The sequence below is a fragment of the Telopea speciosissima genome, chromosome 1 (assembly GCF_018873765.1).
Source record: "Telopea speciosissima isolate NSW1024214 ecotype Mountain lineage chromosome 1, Tspe_v1, whole genome shotgun sequence".
NCBI lineage: Eukaryota > Viridiplantae > Streptophyta > Magnoliopsida > Proteales > Proteaceae > Telopea > Telopea speciosissima.
In genome coordinates, this window is record NC_057916.1 from 33453579 (window position 1) to 33474896 (window position 21318).

A 21318-nucleotide genomic window follows, 5' to 3' on the forward strand; every position below is an offset into this window, starting at 1 on the left:
TAGATTTGATGTATCTTAGGATGTAAATCGGATGTAAACAACCAAACGGTAAAAAAAAATCAAGATTCATGAGTCTAAAGATGTAACAACTAGAGATGTAAGTAACCAAACATGTTCTTATGTTTCTTCATGTTGATTCTTAAGGTGCTACGTAACCTCCCTTTGAAGCTTCTTGAGAAAAGAAAAACTCTATTATGTTGATGGATTAGTAAATTCATACTCTTAATTCTCATCTTAATTCCTCCTCTTAAAGACATCTCTTTATTCCTCCATCTCAATGCATATTCCTACCAATATAAATAGGGGAGAAGGGCATATTCTTTTGAAGGAATAATCAACGAATCAAGTCCTTTTTGAGTTTAATCAAGTCTCCTTGAGATTGATCAAGTCTCTCTTGAGATGAATTCCCCTTTGTGTCATGTGCATGCATATATTGCATGTTATTATTTATTCTCATTATTTTTTTAAGTTTTGGAAGTAATACTATTATAAGTATTTTTCTTTTAGTTCAAGCCGAGCCCTGTAGTACTCAAAGGGGTCTAGTAGTTGAGTGCACAATTACTGGGGGAGCCAATGGGCTGTTTTATCTTGGAGGCCGATTCGCATATTCCCGGTTGCACCATAGGGGGGCATCTACAGTCTTATGGACAACGTCAAGTGACACGACTCAGCCCGCAAATTTTTTAACATAATTTTTTATTACAGGTTCTTGAAAGAGGTAGTGCAAATATCTGTTTGAAAGCTCTTACAGTAAAAATAACTTTCAACTCATTTATGTTTGATCTCTCAATATTCTGACATATAATTTTCTACAGAAACATATCAAATGAGAGACATGAGGAGTTTGAAAAGAATAATGGTCATTCCAAGTCAAAAGGTCACAAAATAATTTGTTATTATTGCAACAAGCAGTGTCATTTAAAGAGGGATTGTCCAAGGCATTAGGAGTATAATAAGGAGGACAAGAAGGAGAATAGCGATAAATCATCCAATTTGTTAATGTAGAAAGGTCTTGAAGTGATGGAGATGTTTATCTTATTACTTTATAATATACAAAAACTTTATATTGGATTTTAGATTCTGGTTGTTCATTTCATATATGTAAAGTCAATGATTAGTTTACTTATTATGCAAGTGATAATGGTACGGTAAAAATGATGAACAATGTTGAAAGCAAGATTACCGTTATTGGGACTGCGTGGATTCACATGGGGTTAAACATGTGTCGTGTTTGAAGAAAAATCAGATTTCACTGGGAACGCTAGATTTGAGAGGCTTCGGAGAGTTCTTAGGGTCTCTAGAGGGGCCATGGTTTTGATGCATGGATAGATGATTATGAATTTGTACAGACTTGCAGGGAGTGTTCAAAAAAGTGGAGTGGCCATTGGAACTTAGGCAATAGGTATGGATGGACAACAAAGACAGCAAGAAGTTCAGGTTGTGATACATGTAGATCTGGAAAGAAGCGGCTCTCTTTCGCTTCAAATATTTTTAGTAGAATTGATCCTTTTGGTTTGGGTTGTAGCTATAGGTTAGGTAAAAACAGATCACACCGTGCGATAGTAAGTTGTGTAAGGAACTCGAGCAGGTTGTGGATTATGTCGATTTGTGTATGACAAACAGACAGAGAGAATGATGAAGTTTGCATAATCGACATCAACATTATTTTTCTTTAGGGGGTTTGCAGAATCCAAGCCAAGGTGGAGATTGTTAGTTTTTATATGTTATATTTTGTGGGGCCTCTGCAATTATTTTTGGGTTTGTATATATTTGGGTGAAGTTTTGAATCCATAACATGTATAAGGGTAAAATTATAATTATGAGAATTATAGTTTTTTGAGCTTCCTATATATTGTCACTGTTGGAAAAAAACCCGAGATATAAACAAGGGAGTTCGCATAGTGAGATGGACAATGTTTTTTTGGTTTAGTGAAAAATTCTTTAATTCTCTCGGGTGGATGTAAGTATTTATTTTAAACCGCGTTAAATTGTTGTGTTTATGTTTGCATGTTTATTTGGTTTATTCATTATGTTTGCACATTTGTCTCAACATTCCAACCATTGGCACACATATCCTCCATCATCAAGAATATCCAACTGCTATAGAGTTAGTCAATTCTTGCCCCTTTGTTTTTTGTTTATAGAACAGAAAATGGTCATGCTTGATCTATCTCAAATTGGGCGGTGAGTTACCCACTTACCCTCAACAGGGTCTTTGGGTGTTTTCTTTTCCTGAGTATTCCCTACAGACTACACTCCTCTTTTTCTACCCTATGATGTTTAATAAGAAAAATTACCGCCATGAATTTGCATTTAAAAAAAGTAAACAAGTATTAGCCAAACCAAATTTTCTGCATAAAGATTTGATTGTATACTTCAACTTATACTTGGGATACTTTTCATTGAATTAAAGAAAATATAATGATAACCGTAATAAACCATATGATGGAGGTTAGAACAAAATTTCATGAACCAAAATTGAAACAGATGTGGCTTGGGCTTCTCATCCAATAATTTGTAAATGGAGCCCCAACTCCTAAGCCTCATTTTTTTTTTTGGGGGGGGGGGGGGGGGTTTAACTTTTCTTGGCTTCCAAACATAGCCTCCTCTTACCATAAAAGAATATTTGAAAAAGGAAAGATTTCACCAACAAAAAAAAAAAAAAAACATAATAGGCAGTGTATTGGAATCTTTTAATTTGTATGAAACATCTAGAGGTCATGCTAATTGGAGATTAACTTTGTTTCAATGATATGATATGCTGATCTAAGATTTCTAATCAGTGTGTTCCTTTTAGATTAGTGTGGATAATGATGCATTAATAGGAAGTTTACAAGCAAACAGAAAAATAACATTATTTCTCTACATATATTGGTGCAGGGGCTACACAACCAGACAACAATCTCTAGCCCTTATATATAATAGGGAAGAAGAACACTTTCAATAAACAAGCAAACATAGCCTCCTCTTACCATAAAAGAATATTTGAAAAAGGAAAGATTTCACCAACAAAAAAAAAAAAAAACATAATAGGCATGTATTGAATCTTTTAATTTGTATGAAACATCTAGAGGTCATGCTAATTGGAGATTAACTTTGTTTCAATGATATGATATGCGATCTAAGATTTCTAATCGTGTGTTCCTTTTAGATTAGTGTGGATAATGATGCATTCATAGGAAGTTTACAAGCAAAAAAATAACATTATTCTCTACTATATTGGTGGCTACACAAGACAACAATCTCTAGCCCTATATATAATGGAAGAAGAACACTTTCAATAAACAAGCAAAAAGAAAATCTGACCATGACAAAAAAAAAAAAAGAGAGAAGAAATAAAGAGCTTTCCAAATGATATAACAGAAAAAAATAAGAAAAGTTATTAAGAGAATGGAACTATTTACAAGGAAGAGATTCGTATAGTAATTGTTGTCTACCTCTTTGCTATACACATTAACCCAACAATCTTGGCTTACTTGATTGGCTTTCACAGGAATGCTTCCTGAAGCCAATATTGCCGCTGTGGGAAGAGCCGCTTCTTTCTTGTTTCACAGGAGGCTTCCATTTATCAACATAGACTAAGAGTGCTCTCCAAACCGTGTTGATAGTACACGACCCATACATAAAAAACTAGGTCTACATATAAAGTCTAAGTTTTAAAATAATAATAAAGAAAAAGAACACTGTCCGGACACATGGCCACTGAACCAACGTGGGGTCAATAAGGGGAGGCACAAGGGTATCGACTTAGGGGATTTTTAATTTTATAGTGGGTAGAGCAGTCTCTTTCTTTGGGGGGTGGGGGATGTGTCTGGGCGTAGGGGCCACATGACCAGTCATTGTTCTTTTCCTTAGATAATATTAAGTTTCAATTGGAGTAGATATTATCGAAGTCGATACAATAAGGGAAGGTTGAAAATAATTTATAATCAGAGTAGATATTCAAATATGATAATAGCTTATTACAATAATTGTGAAAAGATTGTTATAAAAAAAATATGAAAATATGAGAAAGAGAATGCCACTCGGTCTCATAGCGAATGCTGCCCTTGTGCCTTGACATAGAAGCCCGCAAAATGACCACCACACCTCCTGGAACCTTAGAAATGACTAGAGGTGTGACGGTCATTTCACACGCCCCTGTGTCAGGGCGTAGAGGTGTCGTGCACTGCGCGACTGGGTGGCGTTCTTTCTCCCTAAAAATATTTACTTAACCCCCAAAGCTAGTTATTGTCCATGCATTCCAAGAAAGAAAAAAAAAAAATAAACTTCTTAAAATACTTCAACATCGCTTCTCATGTAGGACCGTTGAGTTAGAATCACATTAATATTGAGTTTCAAAATCTATGGAATCAACCATACCAGAGATAAGAAACGACTGTATGACCGTTGAGTTGGAGTCACGTTAATATTGAGTTTCGGAATTTATGGAATCAACCGTGCCAGAGTTAAGAAACGGCTGTATGACCATTGAGCTGGAGTCTTGTTAATATTGAGTTTCAAAATTTATGGAATCATCTGTGGCAGAGATAAGAAATGACAGTATGACCGATGAGCTGGAGTCACGTTAATATTGAGTTTCTGAATTTATGAAATCAACCATGTCAGAGATAAGAAACGGTTGTATGGCCGTTGAGCTGGAGTTACGTTAATATTGAGTTTCAGAATTTATGGGATCAGCTATGCCAGAGATAAGAAACGATTGTATGACCGTTGAGCTGGAGTCATGTTAATATTGAGTTTCAGAATTTATGGAATCAACCGTGGCGGAGATAAGCAACGGTTGTATGACTGTTGAGCTAGAGTCATGTTAATATTGAGTTTTTTAATTTATGGAATCAACTGTGCCAGAGAAAAGAAACAGTTGTATGACCGTTGAGCTGGAGTCACATTAATATTGAGTTTCAGAATTTATGGAATCAACCGTGCCAGAGATAAGAAACTGTTGTACGACCGTTGAGCTAGAGTCATGTTAATATTGAGTTTCAGAATTTATGGAATCAATCGTGCCAGAGATAAGGAACGGTTGTATGACCGTTGACCTGGAGTCACGTTAATATTGAGTTTTAGAATTTATGGAATCAACCGTGCCAGAGATAAGAAACAACTGTATGATTGTTGAGCTGGAGTCACGATAATATTGAGTTTTAGAATTTATGAAACCAACCATGCTAGAGATAAGAAACGGTTGTATGACCTTTGGGCTAGAGTTAATATTAGAATTTATGGAATCAACCGTGCCAAAGATAACAAACAGCTTTAAACCGCAATGGGGAAAGAACGGGATTTTCTCCACTTAGGTGATAAGGGCTGCATTTGGTAATGTTTCTATTTTAGGAGCATTGATCTTTGGCAGAACCATAATTTTTTGTTTTTGTTTTGAAACTGTGTTCTTTGACTCTAGATTAGCATTTGGTAAAACTTGTTATAGAGCCAAAAAAACACAATGTTGAATCCAAAAATTCTGAAATTATGTTCTTTAGCTCTATATTAGAGTTTGGTATACTTGTTCTAGAATTGGTTCCAAAATAGAAAAAGAACAACAAGGGCATTAGAAAACCTATTTTGGAACAATTTCTTAACACGATTGTCAATATTTAAAAAAATGTCATTACTATCATAATTAGCTTAAATAATTTTGTAAATGTCATTACCATTCAGGATATCATAACCAAAAATTACAAAAAATACCATTAAAATTCCCCTTTCTTAAAATAATTATGAAAATCTAAGCAAAGCCGTAAAAATAGGGTTGTTCCATGGACCTTTATTTGCTCCATTTTCCAGGCAGGTCCATTTTTTCAAGTTCTTTTAATAAAGAGGACGAAAATGATCACCCTATCCCTGCCGAGTGGGATCCATCCTCCTCTATTAGAGGACCTTGGAAAAATAGAACGGGCAAAAAATGAAACAAATTAAAATCATTGTTCCATTGCAATTTAGTGGTCTGGGCAGGTTTGAAAAACAGCCTTTCCGGGGTAAAACCACATACATGATAACCCATGCGAGACCCATTGTTCGATGTACCGAATGTAGACGGGTCTCCTCACTTTGATTCGTGAATTGGGGATCCTATCCACAAAGCCATGCGAGTGTGTGTTAATGAGCGCGTGGGATTTAGTAGCGTCATAAATTGTGTATTTCAAACGCCAAAGCCCGAAAAATTGGGGAGTGAAAGCAAAGATTCACGAGCATTAGAGGTGCGTGGAAAACTGGAAGTGACACACATGGGCCTAGCCGCCTAGGGGAAGTGATAAGTAATTTTTTTTTGGTTTTTTTGGTATTAAGGGGAAGTGATAAGTGTTAAGTGTGATTGGAACAGAACAAGATGGTGAGATTAGGTTAAAAAATTTGGTAGTTATAGAGAACAGAAATGGTAAAAACTAATAGGTAAAGCGGGGAAAATTTGAAATCCCAAAATTGAGTTAGTTCCCACCAAATAGTAAAAGATAACCGTCCGGTCCGCCCCCACTCCGGCCACTCCGTGGTCCGTTCTGGAGTCCTTTTTGGTAAATAAAATAATAGAAATGTATCTATTAATCTATTACCCCTTTTCTATCCCTCTCTCGCTCTCTATTATCTCTTTTTCTCTATTTCTTGGCTCTTGCCGTATCATTAAGTTAAGACAAGGCGAAGAAGAGAATCGAAGCCAAGTAGAGTAGAGAGCCCGGTCCCCAACATAAAGAGGGGAAACCCCTTCCTTCCCTTCATTCGCTTTATTTTATTCTCTTCGTTTCGAAGTCTTCTCCATCCAAGCGCGCGCTACTAGACCAGGTTTCTTGTTCTCTCTCTCTCTCTGTGTTTCACTGTTGTAAGGTTAGTCACAACTCTGATCTAAACCTATGAATCTTCCTTTTCCCCACAAATTTTGGTAGAGGGAAGGTGTGGGTGCTAGGAAAGGGGTTTTCATGTTCGTTCATTTCAAATTCATGTCTTCTTCCTTTCGCTTTCTGTATTTCTGCTTGGATCCATGATTCTACAAGGGGGCTTCGACTGTTATATTCTTAGGATCTGTTATTAGTATAGGATTCTTCTGTGTTTCTTTGTCCTGGCTCAGTATTTCGTCTTTCTCTCTTCTTCCTCTTCCTCTTGCTTCTGCTCCCTTCCTTCATTTTTCGTCTTCTTTTTTCTGCTAGCGGTAGTGGAATTTCTCTGCCAATTTCAAGCGGCTTCTTTCATTTCGTTTTCCTTAGATCTTTCTTTTACTAATTCATCATTTTTCTTCTCTTTCTACATTTCTTATTTTCCTTTCTGGCTTCTTATGCGAACCAGTTCTTTCTTCTCTATTTCCTCGTAAGTACTCTTTTTTATTTTATTTCTCATAGTTTATTTTTCCTCTATTTGATCTTTAGGCAGAAAATGGCGGGAAAAGGCGGGAAGGGGCTTTTGGCGGGAAAGACCACTGCTGCCAACAAGGACAAGGATAAGAAGAAGCCAGTCTCCCGGTCCTCCCGAGCTGGTCTCCAGGTATACAACAGTTACTCCTTTTCATACTTTCACTCTAGAAAAAAGGAAATATTTTCCTTTCTTGCTCTGTCATGTCGGTTTTAGTTATTGATAGTTCTTACAGTAAAACCCACAATATTGGTACTTGGTAAACATACTTCTTTTCCCATTTGCCTCTCCTCAGTTGTAAGTATTAGGGCAGGCCATCCCAATTCTTGTTAACTTTGACAGTTCGAGATATCTAAGTTTGAACCTGTCTTTACCTTCAAAGGTTGGTGTTTTGGATTTGAGTCAAATTTTTTGAAAATGTTCGTAGCCGAATCAATGGTAAAGGCTGAGAACGATGTTATCCGTGTAGCAATAAGGCATATGTGAGCCCGACAACTGATGTTTTAGTCATGCCGTCACATGGTGGACTCCCTTTAAATCCCATGACCATGTCTGAATAATGGCTTCTGGTGGTTGAAAGTTGGTAGCTTGTCTTAGCTTACTTCATATGGCACAAGGTCTGGAATGTTATTTATTTTGGACACTTTCCCATAGTATCTAAGTTGTTCCTAGTGGGTGGGTGGTTGATGAAGGTTAGCTGGAGGACATGCCTTGAAGGCAATCTTATTTGGGTTTTTCTATGTGGTGGGAAGATTCGTGTGTTCTCTGTTGACAATTCATTTAAATTTAAAGATAATTAGGGAGGGGTTTGGACTTGAATTCTCCAGGCTGATTGGGGTTGAAATCTTGAAAGGTTTCTGGTAGAGATTCGTTGTGAGGGTTTTAGACAATCGAATGGTTTATGAGCCCTTAATATGTGGAAGTGATCCCTCCCACCTGCCCTATCATGTCAAAATAGTTGGACAAATTGTTAGAAACAAGGAACAAAGTGCAATTTTGATGAATTTTTGGTACTTTGAGGGAGGAGTTGTCATGTGAAGTTTATACAGGGACCATGGATATAGAGGTTTCTTTATCCAAGTTGGGTGTCCTTTTCTGACTGTGAGGGTTCGGTTGGCTTATATTGGTGATTTATTGTTTGATTCTGTTTATCTGCATAAACTGCTCCTTTTAATGCTCATATGAAGGTAATATCTAAGTAGTATCAGGTAATCTGATGGTGGATTGGCTTTTGTTTTTGGAGAATTCTCTGATTTAAATGTTTGAAATCCCATAAATTTCTTGGTTCCCAGTTCACAAGACTTGTGATCTTTATCCAGGTCAATATGGGTAAAGACTGTAAGAGTTTTTGGCATTGTGTTGGTTGGTTCACTGCAGGTTCTTATGTTCATGAAGGAGTATAATGGGAAACTAAAGCATGTTTTATGGTTATAAGATGTTAGAAATGGGAAACTAGTTTACCAATTTTTGTAGGTTCTCAGGCTATAATGAGTCAGTTCATTAAAGCTTAAGTTCATGAAAGTAGTAGTCATGAGTCAGCTCTTCTCTGTTTATCTGTCCAATGAAAGGTTCCTTATTGGATGATATAATTCAATTTCTGGAGGCACTCAATACATTTTAGGTCTCTCATGTCATGCTCAGGTTCCATGGCTCGAATGTGTTCAATCAACTATGGGCTTAGTTAAGATTGTCATTCTTTAAGGCAAATGCTTATTGCTGGACTTTCTACTTGTCAATTTGATTGATTTACAATTTGCAAAACATTGTAGCTCTGGTGTATTCAAGGGTGTCCCAGATTAGATATCCTGCTTGTGCTCACAGATAAAATTTAATGATAAAATATTCTGATTTGTTGCTAAACCTCTGGGGCTATGCATCAAAGAGGTATGATCTTCAAGTTGATTTGGATTGGTAGGTACATATCTCAGTCATCCTGTAGATTATTGGCATATCCATTTAGTAGTCATTTTGGAGAAGTGTAATGTTTCAGGTTTGAGAATTGTTGAGAGGGGGATGAGGTCAGTTATGGAGATTGGTTCTTGGGTGTTTTAGGTTTCAATTAGCAAATAGACTGGCCTGAATCAGATTACAGATACTAAATCCCACATCTCTGTATATGCTTCATGTGAAAGGCTATACTCTTTTCCAGGATCATTCCTCTCTTTACATAGATATGTCAAAGATTCAACTGTAGAAACATTGACTGTCTTGTACAAGTAAAAATGTGTAGAATATTATTTCCCTGTATGGCATTTTATATTTTGTACTTTTCAGTATCTCAATCTCTAGTATATATAATGTAAAATCAAATTTTCTGGAATTGACAATTATTATTATGTAGATTAGTCTACCCAAACAGGTTTCATAAAATGTATTAAAAATGTTATGTTATTTTTTTGGGGAGGGGGGGGGTTCATCCTCTTAAGAATATTCAACGTTCTGAATCATGATTGTCTTATCTTTTACAATTGACTGGAGTAACGGTATCAGTACATTTTACTTGCAAGTCATGATGATGGTAGACTTAAGTAGTTCGATCTACAGAAAGGATGTTTAATCAATCAGAGTCCACAGAACTCTGTTGCAGTGAAGAAGTCATAATATATTTTTGGGAAAGAGATCGCTGCTTGGTCGTGTAGCCCCTGCACCAGCATGGGGGCCAATGAGAGCGCAAGCAGGGAGCATCAGCAAGGATGGTTTATTTATTTCAGGAGGGTTTGGGCGGTAATTTTGTGCGCTCCTGTGTTTGGGCGCAGGAGCCATGTGATCAAGCAGCGTTCTTTTTCCCTATATTTTTATTCACAGGCTCCCCTCGGGGGTCTCTGGATGGAAAACCATTATCTTGAATATGAAGCCTGAGTTCATGAACATCCTATCAATCACATTAGCCATCACTTGCATGAGAGAACTGTGAGTTTGTTGGACTGGGACTGTGTAACTAAAATGAGAGTTGAGAAGTTTATAACACCGTGGAGCTAGTTATGTTGCTTAGCCGAAAGGGGAGGAGTTATTTATGCTAGACATTCTTATGGGTAAAGGGATCAGTCAATATATGAAAGGTTTTTGTTGATAAAAGTATTAGCTGACTGCCATGGTTTGTGGTTTCAATATGTCAGCCTTTCACCAGGCCAGGATATGGCCCAAAGCATCGAGCATATATTATGAGGTTGTGAATATTTTATTTTAAATGAAAAAATGTAGTTGCTTTTGAGGTCCATTTATTATTAGGATTAAAAATTTTTTTTTTTTGGTGCTAATGATTCCATGAGTTTATTTTTGTCTCGCTACACTAGCCATATATTTGAATTTGCCATAGTTGTGCTGGGTTTCACCATCTTTATTTTGAGAGCTGGCTGGCCTCTCTGCGTTGACTTGCAATGTGTGAATCTAGTTACATTTCTGATGATCAAGCGCTTATCTGGTTGCTTTAATTTTATGGAAGATTCCATTGATTTGCTTTGACTGGATCGTCTACTTGGGGTTTGGGCCAGGTTTCAGATAATTGCTCATGGTTATATGGTGGAGGGCCAGATCTGTTTGCTAAGAGAGTTTCATTGCTTGGTGTGATGCTAAAAAGCTCAAGAAACCAGCATATCTTTGAATTTTGAGAGTAGCCACTTTGAGCAAATTGCCAAAGCTTAGGACTGTCCAATCAACCCCTCCTTGGCCCCTGCTAAAGTGGGACTTGCACCGGTTTATGGCCCCTAGATCTGGTTGCTAAGAGGAAGCTTTGCTTAAATTTTTCTTGTCTTGAATCTGTAATTCATCTGCTGGATGATCTTTGACAATGAAATTTAATCCATTCATGATTTTTGTTGGTACTAACTGGATTGTTGTATTCTTGACGAGGGGCTCTAGTTTCCAGTGGGCCGAATTCACAGACAGCTGAAGTCAAGGATAGCTGCCAATGGTCGTGTTGGTGCCACAGCAGCAGTCTATTCTGCTGCTATCCTTGAGTACTTAACAGCAGAGGTCCTAGAATTGGCAGGAAATGCAAGCAAGGATCTGAAGGTGAAGCGTATCACTCCAAGGCATCTGCAGCTGGCCATCAGGGGGGATGAGGAGCTCGACACACTGATCAAGGGCACAATTGCAGGTGGTGGTGTGATTCCTCACATCCACAAGTCTCTCATTAACAAATCTTCCAAGGATTGAAATCTTGGTTTAGTTAGGTTTCTTGACCCCATCCCCCATTCTATACCCTTGTAGGTTTGTTATTCCCACTGTTTTTTGTGTTTTAACTGTTAAACATGTCATTGGATGTATGTGTTTTTATGGGCCTTTCTGACTCGAATTAATGTTATTTTTACTTTCTTGTGTAGAATTTATTTGTTAGGAATGTCAGGGTTCTCAATTTATTCCTAATTCATGTTTTTGTTGATAGATTCTCTAATTTGAACTGCTAGCTTGTTTTAGAGCAGGGAAACTGAAAAAGATAGTTTGATCATCTTACTCTTGCCTTGTTCCTTGCCATTTTTTTTATTTGTGGTTTCTGTTGTGTTACAAGAAAAATCCTCTCCATTTCCCTGGAAGTGCAGTTCGGGGCTGAGTGTTTGACACTTGGTAGGTCCGACATCCAATGGTGCCGAGCTTGAGGAGGGAAAAAAAATTGACTCAATGATGTCGTGCCTGCCAGGTGTCCTCTCAACCCCGAACTGCTCCGCACTGGGTGTACAAGGAATTGGTGAGGATTTAAATCCTGTGTTCTATTCTGTTTATTAGCTAGCTATTAGTTATTAACCACGGGCCTGAAAGAGGAGCTCCTTACACTTTGTCTGTACTTGTGCTTCTGTAATGGTAAGTTGTATCTGATACATTTTAATTGTAGGACAACAGGGGCAACTCTTTTATTTAAAAAAACTCCCTCTAGATTTCATTGTTATTGTTGTTTTATGGGTAGCCCTATCTTGATGGAGGAGACTTGTGCCTTTCATGGTAATCAGTTGGATGGGAGGGAAAATGGAGTGGATGATGTCAATTTGGCACCTTTGCTAATGTTTGTCGTGTGTATTCTATTCTGTACCCAGTTGCATACGCTCATGTGACCTGATATTTAACCGGATCAAATAGAACTCCACTGCCCCACCCCCAAAGGGGATACTTGCACTTTCTGTTAAGACACTCAGTTGGCTTGAGGAGCTTAATTTGGTGAAGAGCTCATGCAGTACATTGTAACTTTTAGATCCAAATTTCTGGCACTCTTTTTGTGGCAAGGCAACGTTAAGCCCTGCAGAGGTTAACCTTTTGGGACTGGTGTGTGGTTTGTGTGATTACACTTTCACCCAAAAAAAAAAAAAACATTAAGCCCTGCAGATGATGTGATGGGTTTGGTTGTTCATATTGCGACCTTTTGTGCAATTGCAGCCTACCCGGTCTTGGTATCATGGTCATAGTAGGGATTGGATCCAAAAAAAATTCTTCAATGAGGGTGGCTTGATTTATTGGTTCTATTTCCTATTTTTTATGAAGAGAATGAATCTTTTAATTGAAGAATAAGGAAAAAATTGGCCCGGATCTCTTTCGATAATGATTTGGAACTCACATGTTGGCAACATGAGCATGATAAGGTGTTATGGTTTTGTATAAATAGTTGCGACTGTCTTACTGAATCTGTATCTCAGGTTGACAATAGGACTTCCTCTTCTGAAAAAATTTCCCAAGAGTGTATCCAACACTTACTCTGTCAGTGGTAGCAAGGCAGTGGAGTAGTAGAGAGTTCCATACCAGCCAGAGCCTTCCCTGACCTGTTCAATGCTGAAGTGCTTCAATGGCTATTTCATTTAACTCAACCATTGCTCTGATGGCCCTAATCACTGCAATGACGAATGATTAGCTATATATGCATGGTAGTGCTGGTTTGATTAATTGATCTTCCACGCAGCATACTGGTTAGAGGTATTGTTGACATCAAATGGCAGTTCCATCAAGGTTCATATAGCTGGATCACGAGGGATTGGATGGCTTTTCTTGCCTGGGACCAAAACCTGATAAGCAACATTGGGAGAGCTTCTGTAACCTAAAAGGATATCAAATTTGGATAGGATCATACTCTAAAATCATTAGGAACACCCCATCTTTAGAGATCATGACCAACAACTTTGGATAGGTCCCACCAAGGAGATTTAAATCTCTTAGGATGCTGATTTGGCACCTCAATTTGTTGCACAAGCAAGCTATGCCTTGTTTATTCATGTGTTAAATTTCTATCCAGAGAGAATGAGAATGTCATGTGGCAAAATATATATGTAAAAATAATTGGGGACCATACATAATGAGATATATATTTAAGATGACCCAAACAGCTCAAATGATTTTAATCAGCCACATCAGCCCTCCAAAAAGCTGGTGGGGGTATATGAAGATACTCCAGGAGATTTCATTTGTGTGGCATAGACTGTAGAAACAACATCAATTTCTGGAATAAAATAGAATTAACTATGTCGACCTGCTTTAACTGTCAAGATCATGAAGAATGGGGTTAACGTCAAGCTGCTCTGCAAATTTCTCAAGAATATCCTTCAGAGTCCCTTCAAACTCATCTCTATCTAATTTCTCACTGCTTTCTCCTTTTTCTGCATCAGCAAACACCTGATCATAAAGATCCACTGTTCCATTGGCTTCTGATGGTGGTAAACCCATGTTTTGTCCATTTTTCTCAAGATAACTCCTGATTATTTCTGTGTTCTCTCCTCCTTCACTGCTAGCACATTGGAGCACCTTTTCTGTCTCATACTTCAGTTTCTTCTCATCAGCCATGAACTGCAAATTTTCTGAAGCTTGTAAGTAATTTTATTCCCAAGTAGAGGGTGTAAAAGGATAAGAGGATAACAGGAGTTTGTTTTTTTTTTTTTTTGGGGGGGGGGGGGGGAAGGAAAATTTGTTTCTAGAAATAATTATCCACCAAAAACAAGAGATTTCCCCTTTAATCCTACCTCAACAGTATTTTCACAGTATTTTTCACCACCCAGGTTTCTCCAGAAGACACCAATTAGATTACTATGTACAAAACATATGAAAGGAAGAATAAGTGAGAGAAAATAACCACAACCTTTTTTAGCTTTGAACCATTGATGATCTTGCTGTTCTGGATGACAACAATGTGCTTTTCGGCCAGGACATCTGCTAATTCCTGTAGAACAAGCTGGAGTAGTTGTGCGAATTGTGCCTGACCCAATGATTCTTCCCCCTCAACTTCGTATTTCTTCAGGATATCCTCTAGATGAGTGGATTCTGTTCAATTATAGATTGCTAGTATTAAGCATTTTCTGAAATGATTTTGAAATATTATTTTTATTAGGTTCTGTATGTGATCACATGTATAAGTTAAGATGAAGGTCTAGCCTAGAGAACAGATTCCGGGGTGTTGCAAATGTTAGAAACATGACTGTACAAGGTAACAAGACTCCTGTTTAACATAAGGGAAAGGTCCCCTGGGGATGGGAGGAGGAAATTAAGTATGAAGATTTCATTCCATCTTGTCTTCAAAAGGAAATGTAAATGCAATTCCAATCTGCATAATACAGATTTATATAAATTAATGCAGAGGGTTCTCAGAGCAAGAAGGGTACACTACACCTCCTCTACTGGTTGGGTATCCACTGCTTACTGTTTTTAATACACTGCCCCACCCCTGTAGGGCATCATCTCTACTTGCTTAATTTTTACTACAGTATTATATCTCTATATTGCATTCCCCTTGCATTGCATCATCTCTACTTGCTTAAGTTTTTAATCCAGTATCATACCTCTGTATTGCTTTACCTCTTCTTGTTCTACTTGCTTAAGTTATGAGATCATGCTTGGAATCAAGAGGTAGTTAAGCAGAACAAAGACAGAATATATGATGTGTAGCTTCAGTCAAACCAGGAGAGGTGATGAAGTGGTGATTGGTGAAACTTGAGGACCAAGAGATACCGCCAAGTGAATACTTTAGATACCTGGGGTCAACCATTAACAAAGAGGGTGATATAGAGGATGATGTTTCCCATAGAATTAAAGTAGGATGGATGAAGTGGAGAGGTGCATCAGGAGTTTTATGTGATAAACGCATGCCTATTAAGCTTAAGGGAAAATACCACAGGACAGTAATAAGACTAGGTGACATATGGGGCAGAATGTTAAGCCGCTAAGAAGAGTAATATAGATAAAGATAAGATGAGTGTAGCGGAGATGAGGATGTGCGGCAAGACCAGGAGAGATAAAGTAAGGAATAATTGTATTAGAATTGAATTGGGAGTTGCACCAATCCAGGACAAGCTCTGTGAGAGCCGCTTGAGGAGGTATGGTCATGTCCAACGGAGACCCATGGATGCACCAGTAAGGAGGAGTGACCAGATTTAGTTTGAAGGAGCTAAAAGAGGTAGGAGTAGGCCTAAAATGACTATTGGAGAAGTGGTAAGAAAGGATATGCATTTAGCAGGGCTCGCCCTAGTATGACCACGGATAGAGTTGTTTGGAGGACAAGGACCTGTGTAGCCGACCCCTTATAGGGGGATGTTCCTGGGATGCTGCTTTGACTACTGCTTAGACTCTTTCCTTTACTAACTTTATTTTATCCTTTTTACTTCCTTTACTCCTTTGTACTTTTTTTACTCTCTTCTACTTCTCTTATTTCTATTACTGTCACAGCCTCTTAGGATCCATGTAGCCGACCCCATTTAGTTGGGATAAGGTTATGGTTGTTGTTGTTCGTTTCTCTCTCTCTCTCTCTCTCTCTCTCTCTATATATATATATATATATATATATATATATATATATATATATATATATATATATAAATATAATAATACATGTGAGGAGACAGTGTACGCCTTAGGCTCAGAGAGCCTTTTCCCATGAATTAATTTCTAGACCAAGTTCGTCTGCATAAATTGAAATGAATAAATGTTGAATTCACCTCAATTATGCTCTACAGCATCAACAGAGGTAGAAAACAACATATTTCATGGCGTGAAGTTGACAAGAATCATGAGGAAAGGATTTATTTTGTTGGGGGGGGGGGGGAGGGGAAGGGGGAAGCAGTTTACTTCCCCATCTCCACCACCGCCACTCCATCCTTCATTTCAGTTGGTCCAAACATTCATCATCAGGAATTGATCAATAAACTACAGTAATTCATTTTAAATCTTGAATAATACCATCATCTGTGACTGAGCCAACACCTACTCTGTTTTCCATTCTCAGACTCAAAACTACGGCATCAAAAAGTGAAGGAGACGCTAGGACAGCCTCTTTTATTTCCTTTTTTTTTTTTTCCGGGCTTGGGGGGGGGGGGGGTGGAGTTTGCTTCCCCATATCCACCACCACCGAGCACTCTATCCTCTCTTCACATTTTTTTTAATCACTCGCCAGCCTCCATTTTTTAGTTGGTGGCAACAGTAGGAATTGATCAATCAACAGCAGTAAATCATTTTAAAACTGTATAATTTGGTTGTCGGGAAGCGACCAAAACCTACCCTAATTTCCATTCTCAATATAAAGTGAAGGGGGACACTAGCCTAGTTTCTTTTATTTCTGATTTCTGTTTTGGTTGGAGGTTAACATGTGCTCATCCAATAATTAGCCTTAAATCTTCGTCTTCTCCTTATTCAACCTTTTGTCAAGTAAATATGATGTTTAAATTCATGATTCAGAAAAGACTATCTCACAACATTTATTACTTAATAATAATAAAAAAAATACTCCAATAAATGATGGAATTTCTTTCCATCCCTATTTATTTATTTATTTATTAGAGGACCTACAAAGTCTTTCGTAAGATTTGAGTACTTTAAAAAAATGTCATAAATATATATTATTATGAGTTATGACAGCTTCGTAATTTCTCTTCCACAATCTTTTAAAATAAAACCATTTCAAATCTAACAGATTGATGTTCTTAAATACTAGAATATGAATCTACATGCAATCTTTTTAGAGAAGAACAGAGGAGTTAGAAGGATCCACAGGTAAATGATACTGCCATTGGAAGCCATAAGGAGAGAGGGAGAGAGAGTGTTTTGTTCCAATAAGATGTTATTGGCCTTAAAAACATCGACACTGGTCCTATGCCACCAACATTGCTCTTCATGACAAGCCTCAAGCTCTTGAAGAGTAAGTAAGAGCATCAATTGATCCACCTTCATCAAGTTACTTCAAATGAATTAACACTAGCAAGCACCTTCTTCTCCTTGAACCTAAGGTGGGCTGCCCATCTCACTGAGGACCTAATCACTGTTATTTTCGAAGACATGGTATTCATAATGAACTTACGATTTAAGCTTCAACTGAAGAAAGAAATTAGAAACCTTTTTCCGTTCTAATTATTTTCTTAAACATTAGAACTGTTCTAATTTTTTTTTTTGGTAACAAGAACTGTTCTAATTATTTTCTTAAACATTAGAACTAAACAAATTTCTTATGCTGTTAGTTAAAAATTCAAGAGAATTTCTCATATGATTTCTGATAAAAAAACATTTCAAGATTGGGGACCATTTATTTAGTTTACTTTGAACAGCTTGGACTCCTGTACCAATGGTATCATAGGGTTTCTATTGGCATGGCATCCTATACCTTAGGGTGAGAGAGTGAATCTTTTATAGGGTCAAATCTTTCTAGTGTACACATGAGATATCAAATAGGAGGATAATAGACAATTCATAGCCTATCCAGTTATCTTAAGTAACCAATCTTGTAGAGGAGCACGTTGATTGGTGACTTTGAACATTTTGTGGAGTGGATTGAGGTGATCAAATCTTTGCCTCCGCAATAGGTGTGGCAACATTGAGACACCCTCTCTACCTAGCCCCATCATGGTCAAAACTTAATTGAGAGGTTTTTGGGTAACCCTGGACCAATTGGTATTGGTGGGTGTTGGACACCACCACAGAAACATATTGGTGACTTTCTCAAGCCCTATAGGTGGCATTGTTTTGACAATAGCAAAACTAAAATATCATAACTTTGGACTTCGATCATCTAAGAGTGGTGACAATGGCCCAAGATGTAGGTGATGGGTGATTCGAGCCTGAGGGCAGTTATGGATCCCTTATTGCAGCTTGGCCCGTAGTGATGCCAGCATCTCATTTCAATCCCTTGATGCTCTAACCACTGAGCCCTAAATCCCTGGTACCATATTGTGGTAAACACCTGAGCAGGGACACCGTTCAGTCCTAGAAGTGTCTTTGTCATAACAATATGCAACTTTGTCTCTGATCATTTTATTTCATCTATCTGATTTGTACCACATCCTGCTAGCTATTATAAAATTTTAATTTTCTTAAAAAATAAAATTTAAACACCTACTAATTAACTAGAAAAATTTTGTAATCTCATTTTCTGTCATTCCAAAGTAAATCAACAGACTCAATCCCCTATTTCCCCTGAAAAATAAGTTGTGAAAACAAAAATTTGCATTTAAAAGCTGCCACTAACTAGGAGAAAGGGATTAATCAAGGTATGAAGAAGGTAAACACCAGTGCTGGAACTCTGCTTCTGTTTCTCCCTTCCCAAAATAAGATCCTTCCCTTGTTAAAAGCTAACAAAAATATGTGTGTGTGTGTGTGTGTGAGAGAGAGAGAGAGAGAGAGAGAGAGAGATGCTTGGTGTCTCCATCATATACTCTGCTTTTTAGAGAATTCACATCATTGAAAAACAAGGGAAAACAAACTGAGAAAATCTAGTCTCTTCTCACTTGCCCAGAAGGTAAGATCGTAATTATCATTCAGAGGCATCAAGAGACAGGTTTGAACAATCCATCATATAGAATATATGCATGCATTCTGTCTCTCTACAAAAAGATGATTCATCAAATGACAGGAGAAATCAAGGGATGTGTAGCAAACCTGAGAAGGGAGGAACACCCATTTCTACTCCCATACGAACAAGAGCATTCCTTATCTGATGTTTACTTATCTTTCCTATATCCTCAGTGTCTAAATCCGTAAAAAGATTCTCCGCTAGCATGGCGAAATCATCTTCGTCCTCCAAGAACAGTTTAAGAGGGCTTCCATCCAAAACCGACACGACAAGCGGATCATCTAAATAAAATTAATTGAAAGATAATCTTAGAAATTTGAAAGCGTCTCGATTTCATCATGACAATGTGAACACCAAAATGCAATCTTAGAATGAAAATAATCCAAACCCCATCACGCAAATCCAAAGATTTCCAAGATCAACATTAAAGAAAAGAAGAATTCAACTCTACCTCTCAATTCGGATGCAATAGCGATCACATAGTCTTGAAACATAGAAGAAGCTTGTTCTCTGTCGAGTTGTGCGTCAGTAAGACTCTCGATATCAAGGCTCATCCGTTGGAGTGCGGCAGCCTTTAGACTCTCCGGCAATAAGAGTCCGAAGAGCGAGGAAGACACTTGTGATTCTGCAATATCAAGAACCTGAGCTCCTGTGAAGGGCCCATCTGATTCTGGGAGACAGGGAACGACAGCTCTTAAGTGTGACCCGTCAAGCACCGTCAGACCTCCATCGGCCATATATTTTTTCTCCTGAAGAACTCAAAAGGCAAACAGAGAAAGGCAACAAATTGATTTTGTTTGCAGAAAAGGAAGAAAGAAAGGAAGGGAGGGAAGAGTAACGAAATACAACTCTGAGAGAAGCTGATTTGGGTTTTTCAAAAAGCTTTATTAGAATGAATCAGAAGTTGAGAACCAGGGTAGCTCTTTCTAATTTCTCCATTGTCAGCTTATTTGCAAATATAAAAAATGTCATGGAAGACTAGAGACTTGAAGACTGAAGAGCGAAAGGTAAGTTTTTTGTTTTTGGGAGAAAGTTTCTAAGTTTTAAAGGTTTCTATTTCCCACGTTTGAAACTGGTAGTACTTTTTATGGTTTGGGGTCCCAAATTATATTTGTAATACATTTCATGACCCCACGGAAGGAAGTCCTACCAATGCAATAATGGCACGTGTACTTCAAAAAGGTTTGAACTGTAGAGTAAAGGGCCATTTTTGTGTAGATAAATGAGATTGGAGTTTGAATAGTATTTATTTAGATACATAAGTAGGTTATGAATTTGATTCCAATCTCCAATCTAACACTTGCCGATGCCTTTCCAGGCATTTCTTAGTTAGATGTTTTATGACTAGGAAAGGTTGGACTTAGCCTTCAATGACTTAGTCCTCTAATATCCAACTGTTTTAGGACAAGAAATCTTTCCTTGGTCGCATGGTCTCTATACAAGCATTTGGGTCAATGGAATCGACAATGGGATTAGTTTCCGTTGATTTTGATTCTAATTTGGTCAGAATCAGCTTGAATCTTAGAAATCAGAAGATTTATGAATTGGGAATTGAAAGTTGGATCAATTGATTCTGAACCATTTCTACCATATTAAATTCCGATTCCTTCAATAATGATTATGAGAGATCTTAGAGGTTGTAGATATCCAAAGTTTTCTTGTAAAAGGCTTTAAGCCTTTTTTATTTTTTGTCGTTATTTTAATCCTTCTTATATTTATATGAAAAAGAGAGGCGGGTTTTCTCCTTGTCAGGGTGGCCCCTATGTCAACACGGGGCCAAACATTGTACACATGAGAGCATAAATAGGAGCTGGATTTTTTCGCATTCACGAGACGAGGTGGTCATTGCGCTTCCCTTTGTGTTTGATACAGACGCCACACTGCCAAGCATGGTTCTTTTTCTCTTATAAAAATATTCATTAATATATAGTTGTTTCCTTCTCAAGGGAAACAAAAAAAGGAATGTCTTAACAAGTTAGCTTATTAGGTCTGATCCCATGAATTAAAAATTTGGTCAAAATTGGCTGATTTGACCCAAAATAAATTGACGCATATTACAATTGTACCCCATTTGTTTATTGAGTTGAACTGATTTAGTCAAAAAAATTAAGAACTATTGAGAGAGCGCATGGAGATTCATTAGGGCTGCAATTTGATATGTGATCAATTCAAACTATTCCTTAAATATTCAATTATTGAAATTTCCACATCATCCTTCCGTGTGGCACAACAAAGCGCACAAACCA

At 37.6% G+C, this 21318-nt stretch overlaps 3 protein-coding genes across 4 annotated transcripts in view; 1 reads left to right on the top strand and 2 right to left on the bottom strand.

Annotated features, from left to right (window-relative positions):
* The window catches only part of LOC122669492 (pyruvate kinase isozyme A, chloroplastic), a 29317-nt gene extending 22227 nt beyond the window's left edge, over nt 1–7090 (bottom strand). The window contains exon 1 of the mRNA XM_043866266.1: nt 7050–7090. The gene's annotated coding sequence lies outside the window, so the exon portion shown is untranslated. The remainder of the gene's footprint in view (nt 1–7049) is intronic.
* On the top strand, nt 6656–11656 carry LOC122669511 (probable histone H2A variant 3). 2 transcript variants are annotated; one of them, XM_043866290.1, is made up of 3 exons: nt 6656–6774; nt 7353–7467; nt 11194–11656. In XM_043866290.1, the coding sequence occupies exons 2-3, from the start codon at nt 7360–7362 to the stop codon at nt 11488–11490; spliced, it is 405 nt and encodes a 134-aa protein (XP_043722225.1). In that variant the 5' UTR covers nt 6656–6774; nt 7353–7359; the 3' UTR covers nt 11491–11656. The 2 variants fall into 2 exon arrangements, with proteins under 2 accessions (XP_043722225.1, XP_043722229.1); XM_043866294.1 differs by lacking the exon at nt 6656–6774 and adding an exon at nt 6799–6816.
* A 2041-nt stretch (nt 11657–13697) lies between these two features.
* LOC122669502 lies at nt 13698–19832 on the bottom strand. Its single transcript, XM_043866276.1, has 4 exons — nt 19524–19832; nt 19159–19353; nt 14384–14565; nt 13698–14094 (listed from the first exon to the last, which is right to left on the bottom strand). The coding sequence occupies exons 1-4, from the start codon at nt 19807–19809 to the stop codon at nt 13786–13788; spliced, it is 972 nt and encodes a 323-aa protein (XP_043722211.1). The 5' UTR covers nt 19810–19832; the 3' UTR covers nt 13698–13785.
* Between the last annotated feature and the right edge of the window lie 1486 nt (nt 19833–21318).